The sequence below is a fragment of the Beta vulgaris genome, chromosome 4, assembly GCF_026745355.1.
Source record: "Beta vulgaris subsp. vulgaris cultivar EL10 chromosome 4, EL10.2, whole genome shotgun sequence".
NCBI lineage: Eukaryota > Viridiplantae > Streptophyta > Magnoliopsida > Caryophyllales > Amaranthaceae > Beta > Beta vulgaris.
In genome coordinates, this window is record NC_079205.1 from 62,267,657 (window position 1) to 62,289,789 (window position 22,133).

Genomic DNA, 22,133 nt, shown 5'->3' on the forward strand with positions numbered 1-22,133 from the left:
AACCAAAGGAGAAGTGCTGAACTGAAGGAGGAATTCACCTTGCCGTGCTCTCGCCCCAGGCTATATTAGGCTGTGTGCCCGGGCAGCAAATTTTCCAGCTTCTTGCCTCGGTATCTCCATGCCCATCTCACTATGTTGGGCTTACTTCTCACTCCCACAATGGAATGTAGTAGAATAAACAAGATAAGCACTCGAAAATTCCATGTGCAATGTGCTCTTCACGAGTTTAAGGCAAAATATCGTGAAAACCTATTATGATATTTTTGCACCTGCACAGTGAAACAATCATCCACCTTTTATGGCTGTTGTCCCATAGATTTTTGATGAAAAGATGCTTGAGTTTAACCTTGTATCTTTTTCTGAGTCAAATACTGGATTATTATATTGGAGCACTAGCATTGTGGATGATGTTGAAGCTCTAGCATCCTTGTCTTCCTCATTTTGTGCTTGTTGCTTTATTGAATCTTTCTTTGTGTATGTAGAGCTTTTATGATTTGGTTTGACAGATTTGAAATATCGGATATATTGATTTAATTAATGTCATATATTACCCGGTACAGGTTGGATTCACAAATGAGGGAAAGGTACTAGCTCTGGACCTTGAGATATATAACAATGCTGGAAATTCACTTGATCTCTCTCTTGCTATCCTTGAACGCGCAATGTTTCATTCAGACAATGTTTATGAGATACCAAATGGCCGCATAAATGGCAAAGTTTGCTTCACCAATCTTCCAAACAATACTGCTTTCCGTGGATTCGGTGGCCCACAAGGGATGCTGATTGCTGAAAATTGGATTCAGAGGATAGCCATGGAGCTCGAGAAGAACCCGGAGGAGATCAGGGTAAGGAAAGTTGCTGTGTTTGCTTCTATACTCTGTAGTGAGGTATCTAGGCTTTGTGTTTCGCACATTATTAGTTTGTTGTCAACTTTTCATCCAGCATATTTATTCATGAATATTCTAGTGATCAAGGTTTACACAATATGCTCAAAATTTGTGCTGTTGTAGGAAATAAACTTCCAAAGTGAAGGATCAATATTGCACTATGGCCAAATACTTGAGCATTGTACATTACCCGAGTTGTGGAATCAACTGAAATTATCATGCGACTTCCATAGAGCACGTGCTGAGGTTGATGACTTTAATGTTCATAATCCATACCTATTAAAAAGTGGGGAGTTCGGTTACTGTAGCTTAGTAACAGTGTATTGACAATTCTGCCCTCCCAACTTCCTCTAACTACTGTCTGGCCGTTAACCCACACGTGGCTGCTTCATCACCTGGAAGTTCCACGTCACCTTCACCATCTCCATTTCCATTCCTCTGTTTGCTTCTGCCTTCGCCATCTTCATTTCCCTTCTCTAACTTCCTGGTGCCTGCGATTCGCCATCGTCACCTGCCAAAAATCGCCGGCCAATCACCCCTACCATCATTCTCACATATTTCCTCTGTCAAACCAAAAAAAGGGCAGCGATTCGCACATATTTCTCGTGTCAAACAAAACAAAAGAACAGCGAAAATTAAACACAACCATGGATTCTGCCATGCTCAGCTGTTCTCGGATAAATAATTGCAAAGTTAGATATTTTGAAGCCAGTTCTGGATGTGAATACAATCGAAAAAAGGTATCTTCTTCAACTCAAATTGCAAAATTATTTCTTTTTGTTGATGGGTTCTAATTGGAAATTTGGTACCACTTGAATATTTAGTTCCCTTAATATTGAACATTCAACTTTTACAAATTGCAAAATCAAATATTGTTCAGTTGCCATTGGTTAGTTGTAACTGTTTGTTCTCCTTCTCTTGATGGCTTCTCTTGATTCCTTCTCTTGATGGCTTGATGGCTTCTAATTGCAAAATTAGTATATTAGTTGAATGCTTAGTTGCGTTAATATTGAACATCCTGATTTCTTAGAATTGGGAAGCAACCCACTGTTCACACTGATTTGGTGAGACTTACTGTTTGTTACTAACACATAAAGATGAAATTGGGTTTGTTTCTAGATCTTCAATTTTAATTTGTAGGACAATGAAGCATTTCCGACTGGAAAATGTTGGGGTTTGAGGAAATCTCACGGTACATCCGTACATGTATATATTCACAAATCTAATCGCAGATCTGGGCAAGATTAGCTTCTTGGGTAACTTTGAGAAGATTTTTTTCTAGGAAATTAATAAGATGATTTTGTTTTGGTTAAGATGATAATCAAGTTTTCTGTTTAGGTACTTCCATGATTTCCTGCTGCCTACTAAAAATGGAAGACATATCAAGTAACCTGCTGTGATTTTTTTATTTTATCACGTCAAGATAAAATACTCAATTTGTTGTAAAAAATCAGCAAACCTTGAACTTTTCTTTATTTTCGTTTGATTTTGTGTTTGATTTCTAGATGTTGAAGCATGGTGGACGCTTTAGGTAATGTGCTGTAAGTTTCTTTCTTAACTTGGAGAACACAAATCTGTAACTTGTTTGGCTCTTGATATGATTCTTCATTTCTTCACCCTGGTTGTCAACTGCACACTGCTAACAAGTTGATAATTACTACTACCAAGAGATTATATGTACCAACTACCAAACTGTTTATATCCCTGTCTAACACACCAGCATAAACCTGAAAAAACACGAAATGTATCGAGGTTTAGATCTCAAATCCCTGGTGTAATTAAGCTGTACTGTAGACTACATGTTTAGTGTGTGAAACTGTGAATGAACGTAGATACCATTATGACACGGGCTAGTTTATCGAACTCTCTGTTTTCAGATTGATTCCGTTGTATAATCATACCATTACGACATGGAGGGTAGTGGTGTGATTTGCTCAGCTGTTGACATCCTTCCCACCAAATTTGCGAAAGAGGTATGCTGCTAAATGCTAATTTACATAATTTATGATCCCTCTTGTTACAATAAAGTTTTGTTAAGGAAATGTGATATATTCTGGGTCTGAAAACTGGCCATATTCATTCTAAGTTCTAAACTTCTAATATACATTTCTCAACTAATTGTGCTTACCTTGTAGGCCTCCCAACATTTCGAGAAACATCCTGTCACAGTTTATCGGTTACTGGCAACCACGAAAGATTTGACAGAATTCATCCCCATTTGAAAGAAGCTTGTATAACTCACATGGAAGCACTTACATCTTTGTATGAGGAGACGAAATTTTTTTAGGACGATGACGACAAACGTTTGGCCTCGAAGTTTGCTCCATGGTTCGAACGCCTGGCCTGGATGTTCACTTCATGGGATAAACTTCCAGGCCAGACGTTCGCCCCATGGAGCGAACTTCCAGGCCAGACGTTCTCCCCATGGAGTGAAACGTCCAGGCCAGACGTTCGCCCATCTTCCTAAAAAGATTTTGCCTGCTTCCAGGTGGATGGTGGAGGAGGTGGCGGGTGGCAGTGGGGAGGTAGGTGGTGGTGGGTGGTTGCAGGGGTGGCAGGTGGTGGTGGGTGGTGTGGAAGTGTCCCTTTGATATCCATATCGTTATGTCTTTCCTAATAAGTACTTATGTTAGATAGATGCTTTTGAATTCAAATCTTGTTTTGTTAAGCTTGTAATCAATTTCATTAGTTTAAAATTTGGGAAATTCTCACTTATAATCTTGAATTCTGGCTTCTTATCTTTGGTAGTCAAACATAATTTATATTCTCAATGGTAATCCCGGTCCGTGTCTATAGTTATACTTGAAAAGTGGTATTATTAACAATTTTTCATTATATACAATTGCTAAAAGGGTTGTTTTCATATGTAAGTACTAGCTTTTTATGCACGCGATGCGTGCGATGACATTTTTAGGCCTAATTATTACTAAGTAGTAAACAAAAAGAAAATGCAAGTTAATATTTTATGGTCACCTCCATTTTGTGAATAAGATTCTTTGAAATACAATCAAATAGTCACCTCTCTTGCCTAACATATAAATTATGATTTCACAAACTTATATTTAAAATTTTCATCAGTCTCATATTTAAAATTATATTTGAGATAAAATATATTGTAAATTTTCATACACAATTTGATATTGGAATTTTTTTTAAAAAACTAAAATCATTTCTTTTATCTTGTTTTCTGATTTAACATGAAAATGAATTAAATTTAAATTGTATTAAATCCCTTTTTTTCCATTTCAAAATTTTACAGTTGTCTTGGTGCTAAATTTCACTATTTGTTTTCGCAAAATAATGTAATTTTTTTTTCTAAAAATGATTTTAGCAAATTAATTTTTTTTTTTGAAAATTGATTTTTGCAAAAACCGTTCGCGAAAACTTTGATTTTATTTTTTTTCAAAATTTATTTGTGAAAATGGTTTTTTTGCAAAAGTTATGAGCAGAATTTTTAATATTGGATTTTTTTTTAAAAAAAAACTAAATTTGTTACTTTTTTCTTGTTCTCTCATTTCATGTGAAGGGTTAAATTTAAGTCCTTTTTAACTAATTGTTATTATCTCCCTTTTTTCTATTAGTCGCTACATACCAATTGCTATTGTTTTTTCAACTAATGTGAAATAACTTGGAAGATTAAAAATAATTATGTACTTTTTTGGAAGTTTGCAAATCGCCGATGGACAAATGTGTGATATACTCGTCGAAATTTTATGTTTTTTTACAGATTTTTATGCATAGCGTGTATAGGTAAAGAATAATTTGTAAGTGAAATTTGTGAGTTCTTGAGAATAATGATTTGTAAGTGAATTTTGTGAATGTTTTTTTTTATGTATTTACGCCCTACTATATTAGTTTTGGTTTGTAAGTTAATTTTTAGTTTTTTGTAAAGTTTAGTGATTTGCGAACTTCTTGAACGTGATTTAGAAAGGGATTTGTAAAGTTTCCTAACATAAGTGATTTGGGAGTGATGTTGAAATTTAATTTCCGGTAGCTTTGTTTGAATCCCCATTTTGGTATTGATATTATTTTGTAATTTAGTAAGGGAAAGGAGGGCAAAATAGTCAGTTCAAAAGAGGACACCATAGGTCTCCCCTTCCCTTATGTAATAGAGATTTTAGAGTGATGTAGATAGACACAAATCTTCCTTTAAAAAACACATTCTAATTCATCTCTCTCTAAATACGGGAATAAAATAGGTTTTCAATAAGAGAAAAAGGAAAATTAGTTTTTTCTAAGGGAACTTATGTCATTCTAGTCTAAAGAACCTTGATTAATTTATAAACAACCCTTTCATTAACTCTTTATAACAACAAATGTCTATTAATACCACTTTCTCAAATATAACAATAAACACGATGTTAACGTTGAGAATTAAAATTAAGTTTGGCTACATACCAAAGAGAAAAAGCCATTGTCCAGGGTTATCTATCATTTGAAATTCCCCTTAAAATTTTGAAGTGGGATATCATGGGTCTAACAAAAAAGTCCATAAATTAGCTAATTAAGTCAATTTTAAAATCCAAACAAATAAAAGAAATGATTGAAGATATCAAAAAATGTTTCACTTAGAAGTTTATTAATGAGAAATAATGATAAGGCCATCATTGAGACCAACTCTATATAACAAATTTAAAGTGAAGGTTTTTAATTAGAATTTCAACAAACAAAAGGACATAAAACTTAAATTTAAATAATGAACTACTAATATACAATTCTTCTTCTTTTTCTATGTTAGTATATAGCCATTGCTTACAAAATTAAGAATCGACTATAACTTGCTGTGTATTATGATTTATGATCATAGAGATAAGATTCCATACATTCAAACCTACTTCACGAACCTTCAATCAAAATCTCTAATTACAATACATTAAGATAAAATTGATCTCAATATACCTATAACACCTAAATACTATGAGAACAATCAACTATTAATTTTGTCAATTTCGATTTTTCACTTAATAATTAACTATAATATTGATATACTGTCATTTACCTTCTGATGTCTAAATCGATTTTCATGTCACCAAGTCATTTTGAGATTATCGAAGACACTTATTGATTAGAATTATTACGAGAAGCTTAGTTATAACAAGAATATTCATATACATACTTTTCTAACATGTTCATCAGAAAATCTAGTAGTCAACAAATTTTGGTTTCTTGTTGTGAAAGATGAACAAAAAATTGTAAGGTATACATGGAAAAAACTAGTTGTAGTTGAACAAAAAATTGCAAGGTATACATGATACAAGCGACCTTCAATGATTACAAAAGAAAACAAATTTAAGAATTAAACTATATGCTTTGTGCAAATTTACACCATCTCATATAACTATATATTCTATCTATGTTCATGATGCAAGAAAATATAAAACATATATCATATCTTATGTACGTCTAGATTACAATATATGAATTACCTAGACATGAAAATTTCCACAACTTTTTTCTACATTTATCTTCAAATTATGGCCAGAATTAAGCTATTCAAAACACCTAATAATTATCACCAGGCATCATGTATTTTTAACCGTGGATTTGATTGGATGTATTTTGTTTGTATTTGTTGTGCACGAAACATTGAATATTGTTCATCAAATCGTCCTTATCCTCAAGCAGCGTATATATACATTTGTTGTCAGAGTTTCCGTTGGCTTATAGTACTGTCGTATTCAACTGCATATGCTAAGATATCACATGCCACTAGGTTGGAGATAATACTTCTATGATGTATTATATGTCAATATATATCCCAATAATAGCTTCGTTAAACTTGAGATGAGCTTCTATTCATCGTCCCAAAAATACTTAAAATCGTCCAAAAAAAAAGTTGAAATTACATCTCTAGTCTTTTCCTTCCTTTTCCCTAAACCACCACCACCTACGTATACGAAATTCTACTACAGAGTAAGCTTATGGTTCTTTTGTGCTTTCCATCAGTAATGATTAGCTATGTGATCCCCCCTTCTCGCATATAGGCTGAATCAAAATATAGATGATGAACAACTGTAATTTTCCTTCTTTTACCTATATACTTCATGTTGCAGTGAATTATCACAGAATCTGACATATTCTCATCCTAACAAGAAAATGCACTCGCAATTGGTAGATTTAAGTGGTATGTTTTCTTCATTAAGTTTCCCTTCTCTATTTTTATCACAAAGACTAACAAAGGCCTCTAATACCAAGTTTGGAGGACAGTTTAAAGTAGTGACACTTGCTTACTTTAAACTTGTTACCTTTGCTAATTGCTTTCCAAATGACAGAAATGATAATTGTGCTTAATGTATTACTTTTTATACACTTTTTTATAACAGACGTGAGAACTAGAGAGTGTGATGAGTTATTGAAAATTTCCTGCATTGCTATAAGATCAGTAACATATAACATGTTGAAAACTGGAGATCGAGGAGGTAAAGAGGTTGTCAAAGTTCTCGAGATCATGTTTATATAAATATAATAATATAGGCTCTTGATCGTAATTTTTAATTCTTGTATGCAGGAAATAAAGGCATATGTCAGACATCCTAAAAAATGAAAATTGATTATAATTCTTGTATGCCATTTATTTTATGTCTTTTAGTTAGTCCAATCTATGGTGCATCTATCCTAAATTAACAAGAACACATTCATAACATCCAAACCATTCTTGGATGCCATTTATTGAATCTTGGTTTTCTTACCAGGCACATACGATACACCAATTGGCTATGAAAAATTTCGAGAACCTACGGACACACACTACACAGTGATGATAATGAACCAGAACCCAAAGTTGTAAGGAGGGAAGACTGCCAACGAAGAATTCAATTCAAAGAGACCAACAGGCAACAGGTAGACCTCCACTAGAGAGGGCTACCTCTGACTTTCCTGAACAACTGCTGGTGGAACTACAAATCCATCTACAACAGTAACAACTTTTACTTCTGTGTGTTTTATCAGTGATGAAGAAAGTTTTGTTGCGTTTATACAGCTCAAAATAGTAACAGCAACTACAACAGTAACAACGTTTACTTCTACTATCTAGAATTCTGAAAGTGATATAAGGTCTACAACTTGTGTTACCTTCCTTTTTCATGTTACCTTATAGATCATTATTCAAGTAAGACTGAAATAGAAGGACACACAGTGATGATAATGAAATGGAATCCTCAGCCCGAACTAACGGACGAAGAATCTTCAGCCTCGTCTGATGTGGCATAGACAGCGTCCCCATTCGCTCCAGCTTCTCGATTGAGCATTTTAAAGTATCCTTTCTTCCTCAGCTTCTCCTTGGCCAGTCGCCTCAGCTTCTTCTCCTTTTTCTCCTGAGCAATCTGTTCATCTTCCTCCTCTACATCCTCATCTTCTTGTTCGTCATCTTCACCTTCTTTCTCTTTCTTGCCTTTTTTGTCTTCATTACTCTACGCATTTGAAAGAATCAAGATGTACTTATCAATTAGTACAACACAAGAAGGGGATTTAACAGCAGTAAATTATCAGTGCGCACTTGACTTTTGAACTTCTAAAGCTCAGATATCTTAAACTAAGAATACCTATAAACTATAAGCAGAACAAAATTGATTTTTCTGAGCTGTCTGCAGCTTTTCCAAAGGATGATATAGACAAAGTAACAGTCTTTAGAAACTTACTTGAAGCTTCTCCAGATCCTCCAGGAAATCCAGCTTTTCAAGGTCTGCCACAGAAAAATCACAATTACCAACATATATAGATCTGATAAAATGGGACTGATAACTGGAAACCCACACAGGTCTATATCAGCTGGAACAATACGCCTTAGCAAATGACGACCAAATAATTCGTGCAGTGGATACGGCTAGGCATGGGCTGATGCAAGTAAGCAACAGCTACACCTTGGCAACACGCAATACATGTTACCCCCTGTACCTCCATCTTGAATTTTTCATCCGTCTTGTTCAGAAGAGGGAGGAGATCAACCGATTAACAGTCTTAAGTCTCTTAACGCAGCAAAAAATGTGAAACAAAGTATCGAAGAGGCCCCAACTATTGAGAAACGAACAGCACAAGACCCTTTCCATAGTGGCATATTGCAAAACCAGGAGGTTAGCACCTTTTAAAACATCCTTGGTGATAGTGAAAGAGAATAAAGTACCTCTTTCTGGATTCCATTGCACTTTCTTCTCCCTGCATGTTGTGCGGCTTGTGCCTGTAAAGTAACTTGTCAACCAACCTTGAGAGTAATAAACTAGGTTATTTTCCTTTTCAACAAAAGGTGTTCACTAACCTTCAAGAAGTTCTTCAGGAAGATATCCATGTTCAACTTTTATATAATCAGTAAGTGTAGCCTTGGCCTTATCAGAGTACCTCTCAATCTCCACCGCATCTTCTTCTGAGATGACAACCCACAAAGTAATTACGACATTCATAATTTACTCGTTCAATTATAGCTAACAATTTACTCGTTCAATTATAGCAACAAGCTAAGTTGGAATTAATTATCTGAATTCATTTACATCATTCATAATTTCATATGTACAAACAAGCTTAAAAACTTCTTAAAGATGACGCTGAAGCCTAGAAGGTGTCCTAATGTAAAATAAATTGAACACCATTAATACTTCCATCAATTATAATCACTCTTAATATATCTGCACTAGATGACTGAACAGACCAAAACTAGTCCATTTTAGCAATCATCATGGATTCTTCAAAGTGTATATGGACTATAAAGGGGAAAAAATGTTCTCTAAAATTCTTGTATTTAACACTGATGTCTTATCATGTATGCAAGCTAGAAGTAACTATCATATTAAGTGATATTTGAAATTGTGACCATCTTTTGGAATGAAAGGAGTAAAAGATACAAAGTTTCAGTCAATGATTTTAACTTGTTATCTACCATAAAGCCCCAATAGCTCTCAAGAGACAGAATACACAAATGAAAAGAGAGCAAAGAGGGAGGATAGGAATTATGCCTGTTAACAGCAGAAGTGAAATTATCTAAATCCCCATCACAGTGTTTTGTGGTCTTATATATGTTTTCAGGTTATAGTACTCAAGTCAAAATGTGCAGATACATACTCTCATAAGCTTCGATCTCATTGAAGTTGTACATTTTAAAATTAGAAACACAAGCACCAAAGAAAAAAAATGCAGCAAACTAATTACTACCTGAGGCTGTTTCTCCAAGGTTGTAGGGTGAGGTGCGATAGAAATTCCGCAACCTATGATTATGTACTGCTAATTCCTTCTCTTCAGGAACGTTGTTTCTATCAGGTAGCTCAATATCCTGTAACCCAAAAGACCAAGCACATCATCTATCAAAAGGCTCGGTGAGTAATATATGTTGAGAGATATCAAACATTCTAACAGAACATATTAATGTTAGAAACAAGGGGGATAGAGAAAAAGATATCAACACAGGTAAATAAGTCAAACAACTGACTAGCACAAAAAAAATGCTTCTCTCGGCAGCACCCCCCTCCCAACACACACGTACAGAAAACTTAGGGGTACGTAGAATGTAGTCACGCGCATAATGAGCTTAACCAAAACCAGCAAGTTCTTTCAACCATTTAAAGCTATATGACTATACGCACACGAGTTAAAATCTTATGTGAGCCATTTTTGTCGAGCAAATTCACATTACTAATTACACAAAGAGAGGGCAGTTTCAAGAAGGTTACAGCGGGCTTAAGTGATTAAATTTTAAAGAAAAAGATTCTGCCTTTCTGCAAAGAAAGCACCCGGCAGAAGTGATATCCATGAAAATCAAGATTCTGTTGTGTCAAAAGAGACAGAAAGATAATAAATCAGGTCAATTGACTCACAGGATAAAGTACGAAAGGCTCTTGCTTTGCAAACTTGTAGTCACTTCCACCGAAACCTCTTCCACGACCTCGACCTCTAAATGCCATCTATCAAAGAAAAAAGCCGGGAACTATTAGGTTTTTTAAAAATAAATACAATCTCTACAAAGAGATGAAACCAATTAATTAACGAGATAGCAAAATGGAAGCAAAAAGGCTAAACAGATCGATAAAATACACACTAGAATCAGAGAAAAATTGAGAACGAGAGAAAAGTTGCAAATTGCAATAAGGGGGAGGGGGTTATACACTTATACTATGTCAAGAAATCATATAAACCATTTTGATGGCCGCATTAAAGCTGTGAGATTGGAAAAACAGGCCACTATAATACAACTACAAGCAAAAAAATTCAAAAAGCAAAAAATCAAACACTTCTAATAATAACAATTCATGAAGCAGAGAATTTGGGCTCTAAACTATAGAAGCGAAGAATTGAAAAGGCACAGATGAATAAAAATCCTAATTTGAGTCCTTAGTTTCAGAAACGAATTCAAACCGCTAGTCAATTTGAATAATAAAAAAAAAACAGCAAACAATTCATGAAGCAGATTAATTGGGTTCCTATAGCGATTAGAACAAGTGAAAAACAATAGATAATTATACAAGCAAAAAATTCAAAAACAATGTTGGCAAATTCACACCAGCAACTAACATTCAGGCTTCCATGCTTTCAAGAACCTGAGCTTCTAATGGTGGATAAAGAGAGAAAATATAGTTTGAGTGTCTGTAGAATGAACAATTTCTGTAGACGTAAAAGGGCACAAAATTGAGTGGTGACCACTAGTGAGGAGGAAAGAGGGGAAGAAGCGTAAACCAAAGGCCGTTACTCATTTACTGTACAAGAAAATAAAAACTTGGAAAACACTGTTCATGAAGTAGAGGCTTTATAAGTGTAAAAACTTAATGATCATCGACCAATGGAACACAAAAATGAATTTCTGATAAAATGATAACCGCCACCATCAATTCTGAATAGGTTAGATATCCTTGATCAAGAAACAGAATTGCATTAGATGTCATGATATTCAAACCAAAACCATTACTTCTCATTTCCTCATAAGCTAGCACCACAAACATTACATGGATGTAACACTTATGAGATCCTACTGACAATATCTAATATAATTCAAAATACTTTAAGCCAACAAAATCAATTTAAAGTACAATCCACATTATAGGAAAATTACTTCCAATCATATTTTCACAAGTTAGGAATGCATTAGGCATCATGATTTTCAAATTAAAATTATCACTCTCTTGTTTTCTCATCACATAGCATCACAAAGATTTTCGTTCACAAAACACAAATACGCATAACGAAAGCATACGAATTAATCGAGCCTTGATAAAAATCAACAAACTATATCGTAAACAATCCTTTTTCTCCCTTTTCACTCTATTCATAGTCCATAAACACAAATTGGTAAAAAATTTGATAGGGGCTATAATAGTTTATAATCAACTAAGATGACAGGTCATTCATCCCTGATTTCCAGCCACAACAGTAAGTGAGTACGTTTGAGCCAGGAAAGGGAGGATGCATATTACGAATTAAAAGTTCGGATCCTATCAAACTAATACTTTGCGTAAAATAACTTTGTCCTCACATACGACTAGCAATGAAAATTCGTTTTCGCATATGATAGTTCAGAATCAAAGTTCTAACTATTATAAAGCACAACTGTAACTAATTTTGTTCAATTCGAGCTTCCGAATTGATTATAGACAATAAACACACTTATCCTTCAATAAGCACTGAACTGGAACGTAAATTGCTGATATGAAAGCAAAACTAGCATTCAAGATCACATTGACAAGCAGCGAAAATGAAAATTTCTGCACCAAAATTGCAGAACTTCTCTTCATTATATAACTCCTTTAATTGATGATCACTGAAATCCTTGTACGAATGATCATGCTACTCAAATTTGAACTTACTCAAATTGAAAACAATGCTGACATGAAATTTGTGACAATCATATAAAAACTAGACCTCAACTTAGAAAATTTTCGTCAACTTTTGCAATCGAGGAAATTTAATAAATAATAATAAAGCGTCGTTCATAAACCTAAATTAATTGCGGTAAATCACAAACAAGTAGTTCGAGTAATCAAAACAAAAGTTAATACGATCTCATAAATCAACTAATCTATCAATTATACCTCTTTATGTTGTGAAGCTGAATTTCACTGCTGCGTCAGAGAAAGAGAATCTAGAGAGAGAAAGGTTTTTAGGAATTGAATGAATTATTTACAGGAAAGAGAGAGAGGGTTTTATACAATAGGTTGTTAAGCATCATAACAACCTCTAACTAACTATATGCTGATGTGGCAATCTAATATTTACAATTTCCCAACTTGTGAAAAGCATAGTGAACTGTGGAGAAGGAAGTATTTTGGAAAAACATCAGCTAATTGTTGTTGGGTAGGGAGATAAGTGAGCTGAATCAGTCCTTCAAGGACTTTTTCCCTCGTAAAGTGGCAATCAATCTCTTCGATATAAAACAACTAAATTGAACTGATTATAACTGAACTGAATTGAACGAATCGGACTAAGGACTTGTTCTCCCCAGCTTATTTTCAATTCAGTTCAGTTCAATTCAATTTAGTTCAGTTCGGTTCGGTTGGGTTCAACTGTTGACAATACTTTTACTCTCACATATCACTATTCACTTCAGTTCAGTTCAATTCAGCTGTTTTATGCCGAAAAGAACATACCCTAATTGCAATTGAATTGAATTGAATTGAACTGAAATGAATTAAATTGTAACTTACAGAAGTGATAATTGGAGCTTAACTGAATTGAACTGAACTAAATTGATTGCAACTGAACTGGACTGAACTAAACTAAACTGAAAATAAGTTGGGGGAGAGGAGACCCTAAGGTTTATGTTCTTATTAAAATAAAATTTGAGCGAAAATATTAAGTTTCGCAAAAATCTACTCTAAGCATCAACAAAAATAAATTCAGTAAAAATAAGTTCTGAAAAAATAAGTTAAGTTCAACAAAAAAGTAAGTTAAGTTCAGCAGAAAAAAGTTTTGAAATTGCTTAATATAAGGTTTGATTCCAAAACCTCAAGTACATATACTAAAGTCTTAACTACTAGACTAAGTTGTATTTAGTGTTATTATCATAAAGTATTATATTAATAAATGAAATTTTTTCTTACTCGGGGCATAGCCTGGGCCTAATAACTAGTTATCTATATACTTCCAGGCTCTAATTGCTAAAAGAAGACAACAAATTGCGATTCGCATTTTGCAAGACCACTACTCTTGCATGTGTCCTTCCAGGCTCTAATTGATGATACTAGTCTTATATGCGATGCATGCGTTGATTTCAAAACTTGTTATTTTATTATAGATTTTTTTGCCAAATGCGGCTCTTTAAAGTGACCAATTTGTTAATTGCATCCCTTTGATTGCAATCTCTTCAAATTACAGCCTCAAATAAACCAAATACTTCTAAATTGCAGCCTAAATCCAACTTATTTTTCTGACTTTTGTGCTGCAACTTAAAAGTGTTTGTTTTATTTGAGGTTGCAATTGAAGATATTGAAATGAAAGGGCTGCAATTAACAAAGTGATCACTTTAAAGAGATGCATTTGGTAAAATTATTATATACTCTATTCGTACTATAACTATTATTACACTTAAAACGTCAAAAATTAGTAGTTCGATGAATTTAGATATATTAATTTGCCAATATAAAAAACTAATAAAGGTTGTGAATAATTTTTAATATTTATTTTTTATGACTGAATTAAAGAGTATCTAAAAGTAGTGAGTGTTTCAAACTTTTCAGGTGGACGTCATGTATACCATATTCTCTTATAAAAAGAAGTTGAAGATATTTTGTCCATATAATTTTCTGATTAAAATATTTGACATTACCATTTTTAACTTGTTTTGAATGGCAAGTCCAAATGAGAAATGATTCTTAAATTATTATTTTTTTGTAATTTTTTCATTCCATTAGTTCATTAAGGGTAATTTAGTACTCCTTCCAAATGAGGACACCATCTTCCTCTCCCCTTCCCTTATATAATAGAGATTTAAATATTGCTTTAACATTTTAGCATTGATCATGTGTTTTAGGATAGCCGGTTATCTCTTTTTTTTAAAAGTCATTCGATTGTTGTTAATTGTTACAATATTAATAGTGGAACTGACCCGTTTTAAATAATCTTATTCTTTTAAATTCGTTAGGTATTTTACTTGAGAAACGGGGCCCTAACAAATTATTGTACCCAAAATATATAGCAAAACTAAGATATAGAGATCCTTTTTTAACGTCGACACAGGGCCTCTATAGTGTTCGGACCGGGCCTGTAGAACTCCTCTCCATGTGAATTGATCCGTATTTGCCAGTTTATGCTAAACAGACACTGTGCACTTGCAATATATATATTTTAAAACCCATCATTTAGTTTGACCGTAGATTAGTTGATTGAATTCTCTCGGAATCAAGTGAATCCGAAACCGCATACCTAGATTTTAGTTTATTGATTTTCGATGTTTTAGTTTGTCAATTGTTAGCTTTTAATTAGATTGTAATGTAGTCAATTTGAATCATTTTCCAAAACCCAAAAAAATACACCCTTAACTAATTAAATAGCTCAAATATTGGCCAACCTTGTTCCCATGCTCGATAACCCCCTACCGCGCTACAACCGGGGTTTTATATGGTTGAGGAGCCTCAAAATTCCTTCATCAAATTGGCGTCGTTGCCGGGGAGCAACACTTGATTAGCTTGAATCTTTTTATTAGATAATATTATATGTAAAGTATAGTAGAATGGGTAGAATGGTATTTTACTAAGTCATAGGTCTGTATTGTAAACACTATATATATTGAATGTCAGGGTTAACCTACATCAGGTTAACACAATTATTTCCCACACTTGTACATGGTATCAGAGCCAGAGATTTTCGGAAAAAAAAAATACCATTTTAACCTACATCAAGTTAACACAATTATTTCCCACACTTGTACATGGGATCGTTCACTCAATCACCCCTGGCCTTGTCTATAGTTGTATAAATCATTGAAATGTGCTTGTTTAATGTGCTTGTTTAGAAACTAATGTGGCTATGCACCAATGCACCTACAAGTTTAAATCTTGTACATGCCGTTTTGTTGTCTGTGTAGATGAATTTGTTCTGTTTTTTGGTATATGCGTTTGGCGACAAATGTTAGGCATGCTGTTTTGCCTGTGACTTAGATTATAAACGCTTTTTGGCCAATGATAAAATTCTATCACACAAAATAGTTATCATTTTTCTTTATGCTCTTTAATTTGTTATCTTTTTTAAAATATATCCAAACCTTTACAATAATACTTCTATTTCTTAAGGTTTTTTTAGTTTTCAATGCAATAATCTTTTGATAAGAAATAGATTCACCATAATTTAGTATATATTTAGATAAATAGGTCTTATTTTGATGTATATATATTTCAAGCTCAATAATTATAATTTCACACTTAATCTGATTAATGAGATCCTCTTGATATACTTCTTTATAAGCTAGTTTGATTAGCTTTATTTGACAAGCATTTGATGACCCAACAATGAAATTATTGCATTTTCATTAGTACCTAATCCTAATTAAAGCACGAGGAAAAATAAAAAGATGGTTTAATGCTTTGCAAATTATATCTTACGTGAACGTACCTAAATTTAAGAAAGGTATGACGATACATATATTACAAGCGCACCACACGTCATATGTGTGTCTCAAACTCTCAACTCAAGTTATGTAGATCAGCGAGCAGGGGGGCTGCGTGAATGCAGGGGGGCTGGGCTGTGAGAACAACGAGCAGGGGGGTTGCGTCGCAGTCGTGATCTGCGCCGGCGGAGGCAACGACGAGGCGGAGGTCGACGTCGAGGCAGCTGCGTGGATGCAGTGTTTGAAGCGGAAGCATGGGTGTAATACCATGTACAAATGTGGAGAATAAATGTGTTAACCTAATATGGTTAACCTGACATTCAATATAGATAAGGTTTACAATACATGCCTATGACTAGTAAAAGACTATTCTATCCTTTTACATACAATGTTATCTAATACCAAGCCAACAATACAATTTGGTAAATTCTTATAGACCGGAGAAGAATATGAAGACTACACCATAATGCTCTAGAATAAGACAAAGAATGGTGGACATCACAAAGAGATTAAAACAGACTAAACATCTCACACAATTAATTTCCGAGTACTTGTACATCATCAAATATTTATACTTCTCAATACACAATAGAAGGTTATTTTTGAGGAGCATGTTATGCATTGAGTATAGGGAATAGGTAATATAGGTAGTACATTTTTTAAGTTATAAAAGTTATCGTAAACTCGTATTCGATAAAAAAAACTTAAGATGCACTAAAGAATAATCATATGTTGGTATTTTAATTTACAACTATAGTGTGTCTATGCTCATATGATAATAGTCACATTTAAACTCATTAATTCAATCGATAATAGTGAAATTTAAACTCCTTCAGTCGATAATAGTCACATCTTAAACTCGTTCATTCGTAATAGTCACATTTAAACTCGTTAATTCGATAATAGTGACATCCAAACCCGTTCATTCGGTAGTAGTCACTTTTAAATTGATATAGAAGAATTGTGATAAATGAAAAAAAAAAACATACAAAAGGTTATTTATAAGCATTAGATAAAATATAATACATTGAATGTTGGTTGAATATTTTTGTATTAGTCTAGCTAAATAATCCATACATATATAACATTATAAAGTGAATATCATAGTCATGTATTTCACGACTTAACATACCTTATTTCGTTTACGGCTTATTATTGGAATAAAGTGAATAAAGTAATGTAGTAATATTTATGCGATTATTTTTTATATTTTTTATTTATCTATCTTATTATAAATGTTCAAAATAAGTAAGAACATAATATATATATTATATATATATATATATTATATATATATAATATATATATATTGAATGATGTTCTAATATGATTCAATTAATGATGGATACAATTTCACCCCATTCTGATATGAGTTATGATAGGAAATTGTATGGTTGTTACGGATATGCATTAGTTCCTTTACAACGACATGAAACACTTCCTATCAACATTGTTACGTATTAGAAACTAATTGTTACTTGTTAGCAACTAATTGTTACTTATTACCAAGGATGTCTTGGCCTAGTGGTTAAGATTGAGGTACTGTGAACGATAGGTCACAGGTTCGAATCCCTCCTCCCATTCTTTGTAATTTGTACCGCCTTCGTGGCTCATATGGATCAAAAAATAAAATTGTTACTTATTAGCTACTAATTGTTACGTGTTAGCTACTAATTGTTACTTATTAACTACTAATTGTTACGTATTAGCAGCTAATTATTACTTGTTAGCTACTAATTGTTATGTATTAGCAACTAACCTTTACTTGTTAGGCATGTTAGCTACTAATTGTTACTTATTAGCAACTAATTGTTACTTGTTAGCTACTAATTCTTACTTATTAGCTACAAATTGTTACTTATTAGTAATTAATTGTTAATTCTTATTTTCATCATGAGTTTAATATGAGTGATATGAGTTAAAATACTTAAGGTGTTACTTATTAGTTACCTTAAATCACAATATTATCATATCACAAGTTGATGGAATCAATCAAAAATTGTTGAATTTTGTACAAATTGAGTGATCATATCTTATATTTAGTGAATCATATTACAAATTGAGGGATTCTATTTTTTTAAAAAATATTTAGTGAACTACAAGTTTACTAAATGTATCATATCAATATCAAGTTCAGCTCAGTTCTGTTAATTTCAGTTTAGTTTATTTTTTTTTTTGAAAGCAGTTTAGTTTACTTTTTTTTTTAAAGCAGTTTAGTTTACTTTAGTTTAATTTAGTTCAGTTTCAATTTCTCTCAATCCAAAAAACGGAATATATATATCTAAATATTACGAACTTACTTTTTTTGACAAGAAACTAAACTAAAACATAGTGAATTACTATGATTATTATGAATTATTTAACAATTACAAAGAAATAACAAAAAAAAGAAAGAAAGAAAAGAAGGCAAATTTCCTTAAGTTTCCACGGCAAACCCAACACCACCACCGCTAGGGGTGAAAGTTATTCGGATAAAATCCAAAATCCAATCCGAATTAGTAATTCGGATCGGATTCGAACTATGTTCGGATTGGATTCGAATTGAGATTTTTTGAAAAAATGAATTTTCGGATCGGATTGGATTGAGGGTAATTGGATCCAAAAATCCAATATAACCGAATAGTAATACGCCTTGTATTATGTATCTGGATTGGGCTTAAGTGCTTAACTGATTTTTTATTATAAAAAAAATACTCCGTAGCCCAATACACATAGCACTTCAATCCTTCCCCTAAAACACTAACTGCACTTAATTCCTCATTTCCTAGATCTACTAGGCTGTTGTTGTGCTTAATTTATTTCATCGAAAAACTAGAGTTTTAAAAAAATCGGATTTTCGGATCGGATCCAATCTAGGGTATGAAATTTCGGATTGGATTGGATCGGATTCAAACCCTAATTGGTTTGGATTCGGATCGAAAAATTGAAATCCAAATTTTATTCGGATCGGATTGAATTAGGCCTAATCCAAACCGCACACCGAACTTTCAGCCCTAACCACCGCCCATCATCTTCTTCTCTCCTTTCTTCTACAATAAGCTTGGAGCCATTGTTGCCCATAACCTAAACTTTATAAACCTATCAGCTTCCCTCACTCATAAGTCATAGTCTTCGGCTTCCCCTCAATCCCTAGAATTTTCGAGTTTACAAGGAAATTGCCATCTCTCTCTCTGCAAATTACAGATCACAGATTACAAATTATTACAGATTAGAGATTATAGATTACGGGTTCATTCATATTCATCCACTCAAATTTACCTTTCGAAGAAAGAAATTGAAGAATTTCCTGGACAATTCCATTAAATCCAAGGTTTATTTAAGCTAATTACACATTATGCTTTAATATTTTAATATTTTCTGTAACTATTTGGATACGAATTCAACAAAATCCATACTTTAGGCTGTTTATATGGTTGAAGTAATAAAGCTGAGGTTTTAGATTGATTTCTTAGGGTAAAATTCAATAAAGTTTGCAACTTTTAATCTATTTAGCAAATTGTGTGTTTCTTTGCTTGTAGATATTTATTACTTGAGTAATTATCTACATTAATTTGCCGAATTGTGGAAGCTTGTTTAGTTCTGTTTTGCCAATCATAAGTTTTCACATATGGATTGTCTGAATAAACAAGAAAGATGGATGTCCAAATGTAAGGCTATTAGTCGTAGTAAATTGCCTGAGCTACCAGATGAAATTTGGATTCAGATTATGTTGAAACTGCCTATTAAGCCTCTTCATATATGCAAATGTGTATCCAAGACATGGCACTCTCATGTCTTGCACATTTTCGACACCCAGAAGGGATTAGAGCTTCCTCCTTGTGGCATTTTATTCCACATTATGCGTGTTCCTGGTGGTTTTGGTTATGATAATGAGAATGATGTAAAGCGAGAGTTCAACTGGGTTATTTATCCCTTGGTGACTACAAGATTACAAAGTGGTCCAAGGATGATCAAACTGGAAGTGCTACCCTAGAGATGACTGACCATCAAAATACCCATGGAGATTATCATAATGGTAATACTAGTGGATTGTTGCTGGGTAACTTAACTATAAAATTTGGCGGCTGGATCTCAAATGCCAAAAAATACAGGTTATGGAACATGCACCGTGGCTTGATGCTTAGCATCGTCGATTCTCATACTTATCATGTATACAATCCTGCCACCAATGAAGTTTTTGTCCTACCTAAGTCTCCTTCTCAACTTTCCAGATATCAACCCACTGAGCTAGCAACCATCATTAATTTTTCAGATTGTCTTTTTCTACTGAATGTAATTTCAGTGTCATTATTTTTTCCAAGGACACAAGAACAGAGAAAAGCATGGTATTGGTTGAGATTTATTCTTCTAACAAGCATCAATGGTCTGCGTCAGAGTTCCCCCTTGAAAAGGAAGTCTATTTAGAAAGATGGAATGTGTCTGGTGCTGTGTTTCTGGATAGCACCTTATATTTCATGACGAACAAGAGACATGTTGTGGCAGTTCAATTCCATTCGAGGGACGAAGTAAGCCTTTACTCTATGCGCCTGCCTTCTTGTATCAAAAGGGGCTTCGTTGAATCACAATTGGATGTCTCTCAAGGATGTCTTTATCTTTCCAACCGTAAGTTTCCGAACCTATGGATTTGGAAACACGATGGAAGATCAACAGATTCTGATCCTTGGATCCGCAGCTTATATTCAAGAAATCGGGTACTTCTGTATGCCAACCAGTTGTTGAGAAATTTTTTCGTCAAGTTGCGAGAGAACATATTTCTCCATATATCATAATCATCCATCCTGAGGAACCGGTTGTTTTCATTGACGTGGAATCATCCATCTTTGCATTCCATCTTTTTAATGGTACTGTTGAAAAGATTGCTGAGCCTTCTAAGGAAGATATTCTTTTGGTGGGTACTGCCTTCATATATTCTCCATGCTTTGCCTCATTGAAGCGTCTAAAGCCAACAAATCCAGATCGTTGTGATCAATGTACGAGATATGTATTCTCTTATGGTTTTGCACATTGCTAACTCCGGTTGAATTATATCTTGTGTTAGTGATGACTTTATATTTTCTTACGTGGGATCTTTGCCTTGTGCAGCTAGTTGACCGAGGATCTTGTCTGATACTTCTGAAGAGGACAACAAAGGCAACTGAAGAAGACTGATGCATGTAACTAGTATTCCTGATATAGCATTCTAGACTTGCTGCTCCAAACTATTTTGAAGGCGCACCTTCATTGTTATGAAGACATTGAATTATGATCTAATTATACTATATTTGTTTGAACTTTTTTGATATTATGCATTTTTATATATCCAAGACCCGTTGAGATTGGACTCTGTTAATGTAATATGGTGAATATGTGATTTTTTTTCCTTCACAATTGATTGGCCTGGAGATGCTTTTCTTGGACCAACAGTCTTAGTTCTTAATGTCTAATCATAGGCATTCCCATGAAGAGTTTGAAACTTGAAAGAGATGCTCATCCTTGTTCTTGAATGTTGCCTAGTATCTGTTTCTTCTTTGGTTGCTGATATGCTCTTTTGCGCTGTTACAACCATCTTTCCTTCTCTTGTTTCTTGGATTAGTTTTTACCCATTTAGTTCTCGTGATTGGTTCATGGTTTACATCAATTTTATTGTTTGGTTACTATTCTTTATGGACTACCTAATTATCATGCTACCTAATTTTTTTTGACATATCCTGTCTAACAAAGACATTCTACTAGATATTTGGACTGCTTCACAAACA

General features: G+C 33.6%; 1 protein-coding gene and 3 long non-coding RNA genes across 10 annotated transcripts; 3 read left to right on the plus strand and 1 right to left on the minus strand.

Annotated features, from left to right (window-relative positions):
* Window positions 1-57: 57 nt before the first annotated feature.
* LOC125497082 (uncharacterized) lies at window positions 58-2,764 on the plus strand. Of its 4 annotated transcripts, XR_008969190.1 has the most exons (4): window positions 58-845; window positions 1,011-1,627; window positions 2,226-2,273; window positions 2,393-2,407. It is a non-coding gene; the product is annotated as an uncharacterized LOC125497082 (long non-coding RNA). The 4 variants fall into 4 exon arrangements; XR_008969192.1 differs by lacking the exons at window positions 2,226-2,273; window positions 2,393-2,407 and adding an exon at window positions 2,742-2,764; XR_008969189.1 differs by having other exon boundaries at window positions 2,226-2,711.
* A 3,123-nt stretch (window positions 2,765-5,887) lies between these two features.
* Window positions 5,888-7,999, plus strand: LOC125497083 (uncharacterized). Of its 2 annotated transcripts, XR_007273736.2 has the most exons (3): window positions 5,899-6,800; window positions 6,941-7,011; window positions 7,580-7,999. It is a non-coding gene; the product is annotated as an uncharacterized LOC125497083 (long non-coding RNA). The 2 variants fall into 2 exon arrangements; XR_008969197.1 differs by having other exon boundaries at window positions 5,888-7,011.
* Window positions 7,760-11,533, minus strand: LOC125491543 (uncharacterized). 3 transcript variants are annotated; one of them, XM_048643714.2, is made up of 7 exons: window positions 11,379-11,533; window positions 10,685-10,771; window positions 10,026-10,143; window positions 9,139-9,243; window positions 9,007-9,060; window positions 8,525-8,568; window positions 7,760-8,296 (listed from the first exon to the last, which is right to left on the minus strand). In XM_048643714.2, the coding sequence occupies exons 2-7, from the start codon at window positions 10,769-10,771 to the stop codon at window positions 8,045-8,047; spliced, it is 660 nt and encodes a 219-aa protein (XP_048499671.1). In that variant the 5' UTR covers window positions 11,379-11,533; the 3' UTR covers window positions 7,760-8,044. The 3 variants fall into 3 exon arrangements, with proteins under 3 accessions (XP_048499671.1, XP_057250501.1, XP_048499670.1); XM_057394518.1 differs by having other exon boundaries at window positions 9,139-9,240; window positions 11,368-11,532; XM_048643713.2 differs by having other exon boundaries at window positions 11,368-11,531.
* Window positions 11,534-19,374: 7,841 nt separating this feature from the next.
* On the plus strand, window positions 19,375-21,881 carry LOC125497079 (uncharacterized). The gene is made up of 2 exons (XR_008969198.1): window positions 19,375-21,368; window positions 21,481-21,881. It is a non-coding gene; the product is annotated as an uncharacterized LOC125497079 (long non-coding RNA).
* The last annotated feature ends 252 nt before the right edge of the window (window positions 21,882-22,133 follow it).

What these genes read in the sequence shown, in the direction of transcription:
- LOC125491543 (XM_048643714.2), bottom strand. Translation starts at nt 10,771, where the DNA reads ATGGCATTTAGAGGTCGAGGTCGTGGAAGAGGTTTCGGTGGAAGTGAC. An exon ending in TCCTGAAGAACTTCTTGAAG is followed by an intron (nt 9,061 to 9,138) that starts GTTAGTGAACAC and finishes GTTACTTTACAG; the next exon opens with GCACAAGCCGCACAACATGC. An exon ending in AGGATCTGGAGAAGCTTCAA is followed by an intron (nt 8,297 to 8,524) that starts GTAAGTTTCTAA and finishes TCAAATGCGTAG; the next exon opens with AGTAATGAAGACAAAAAAGG.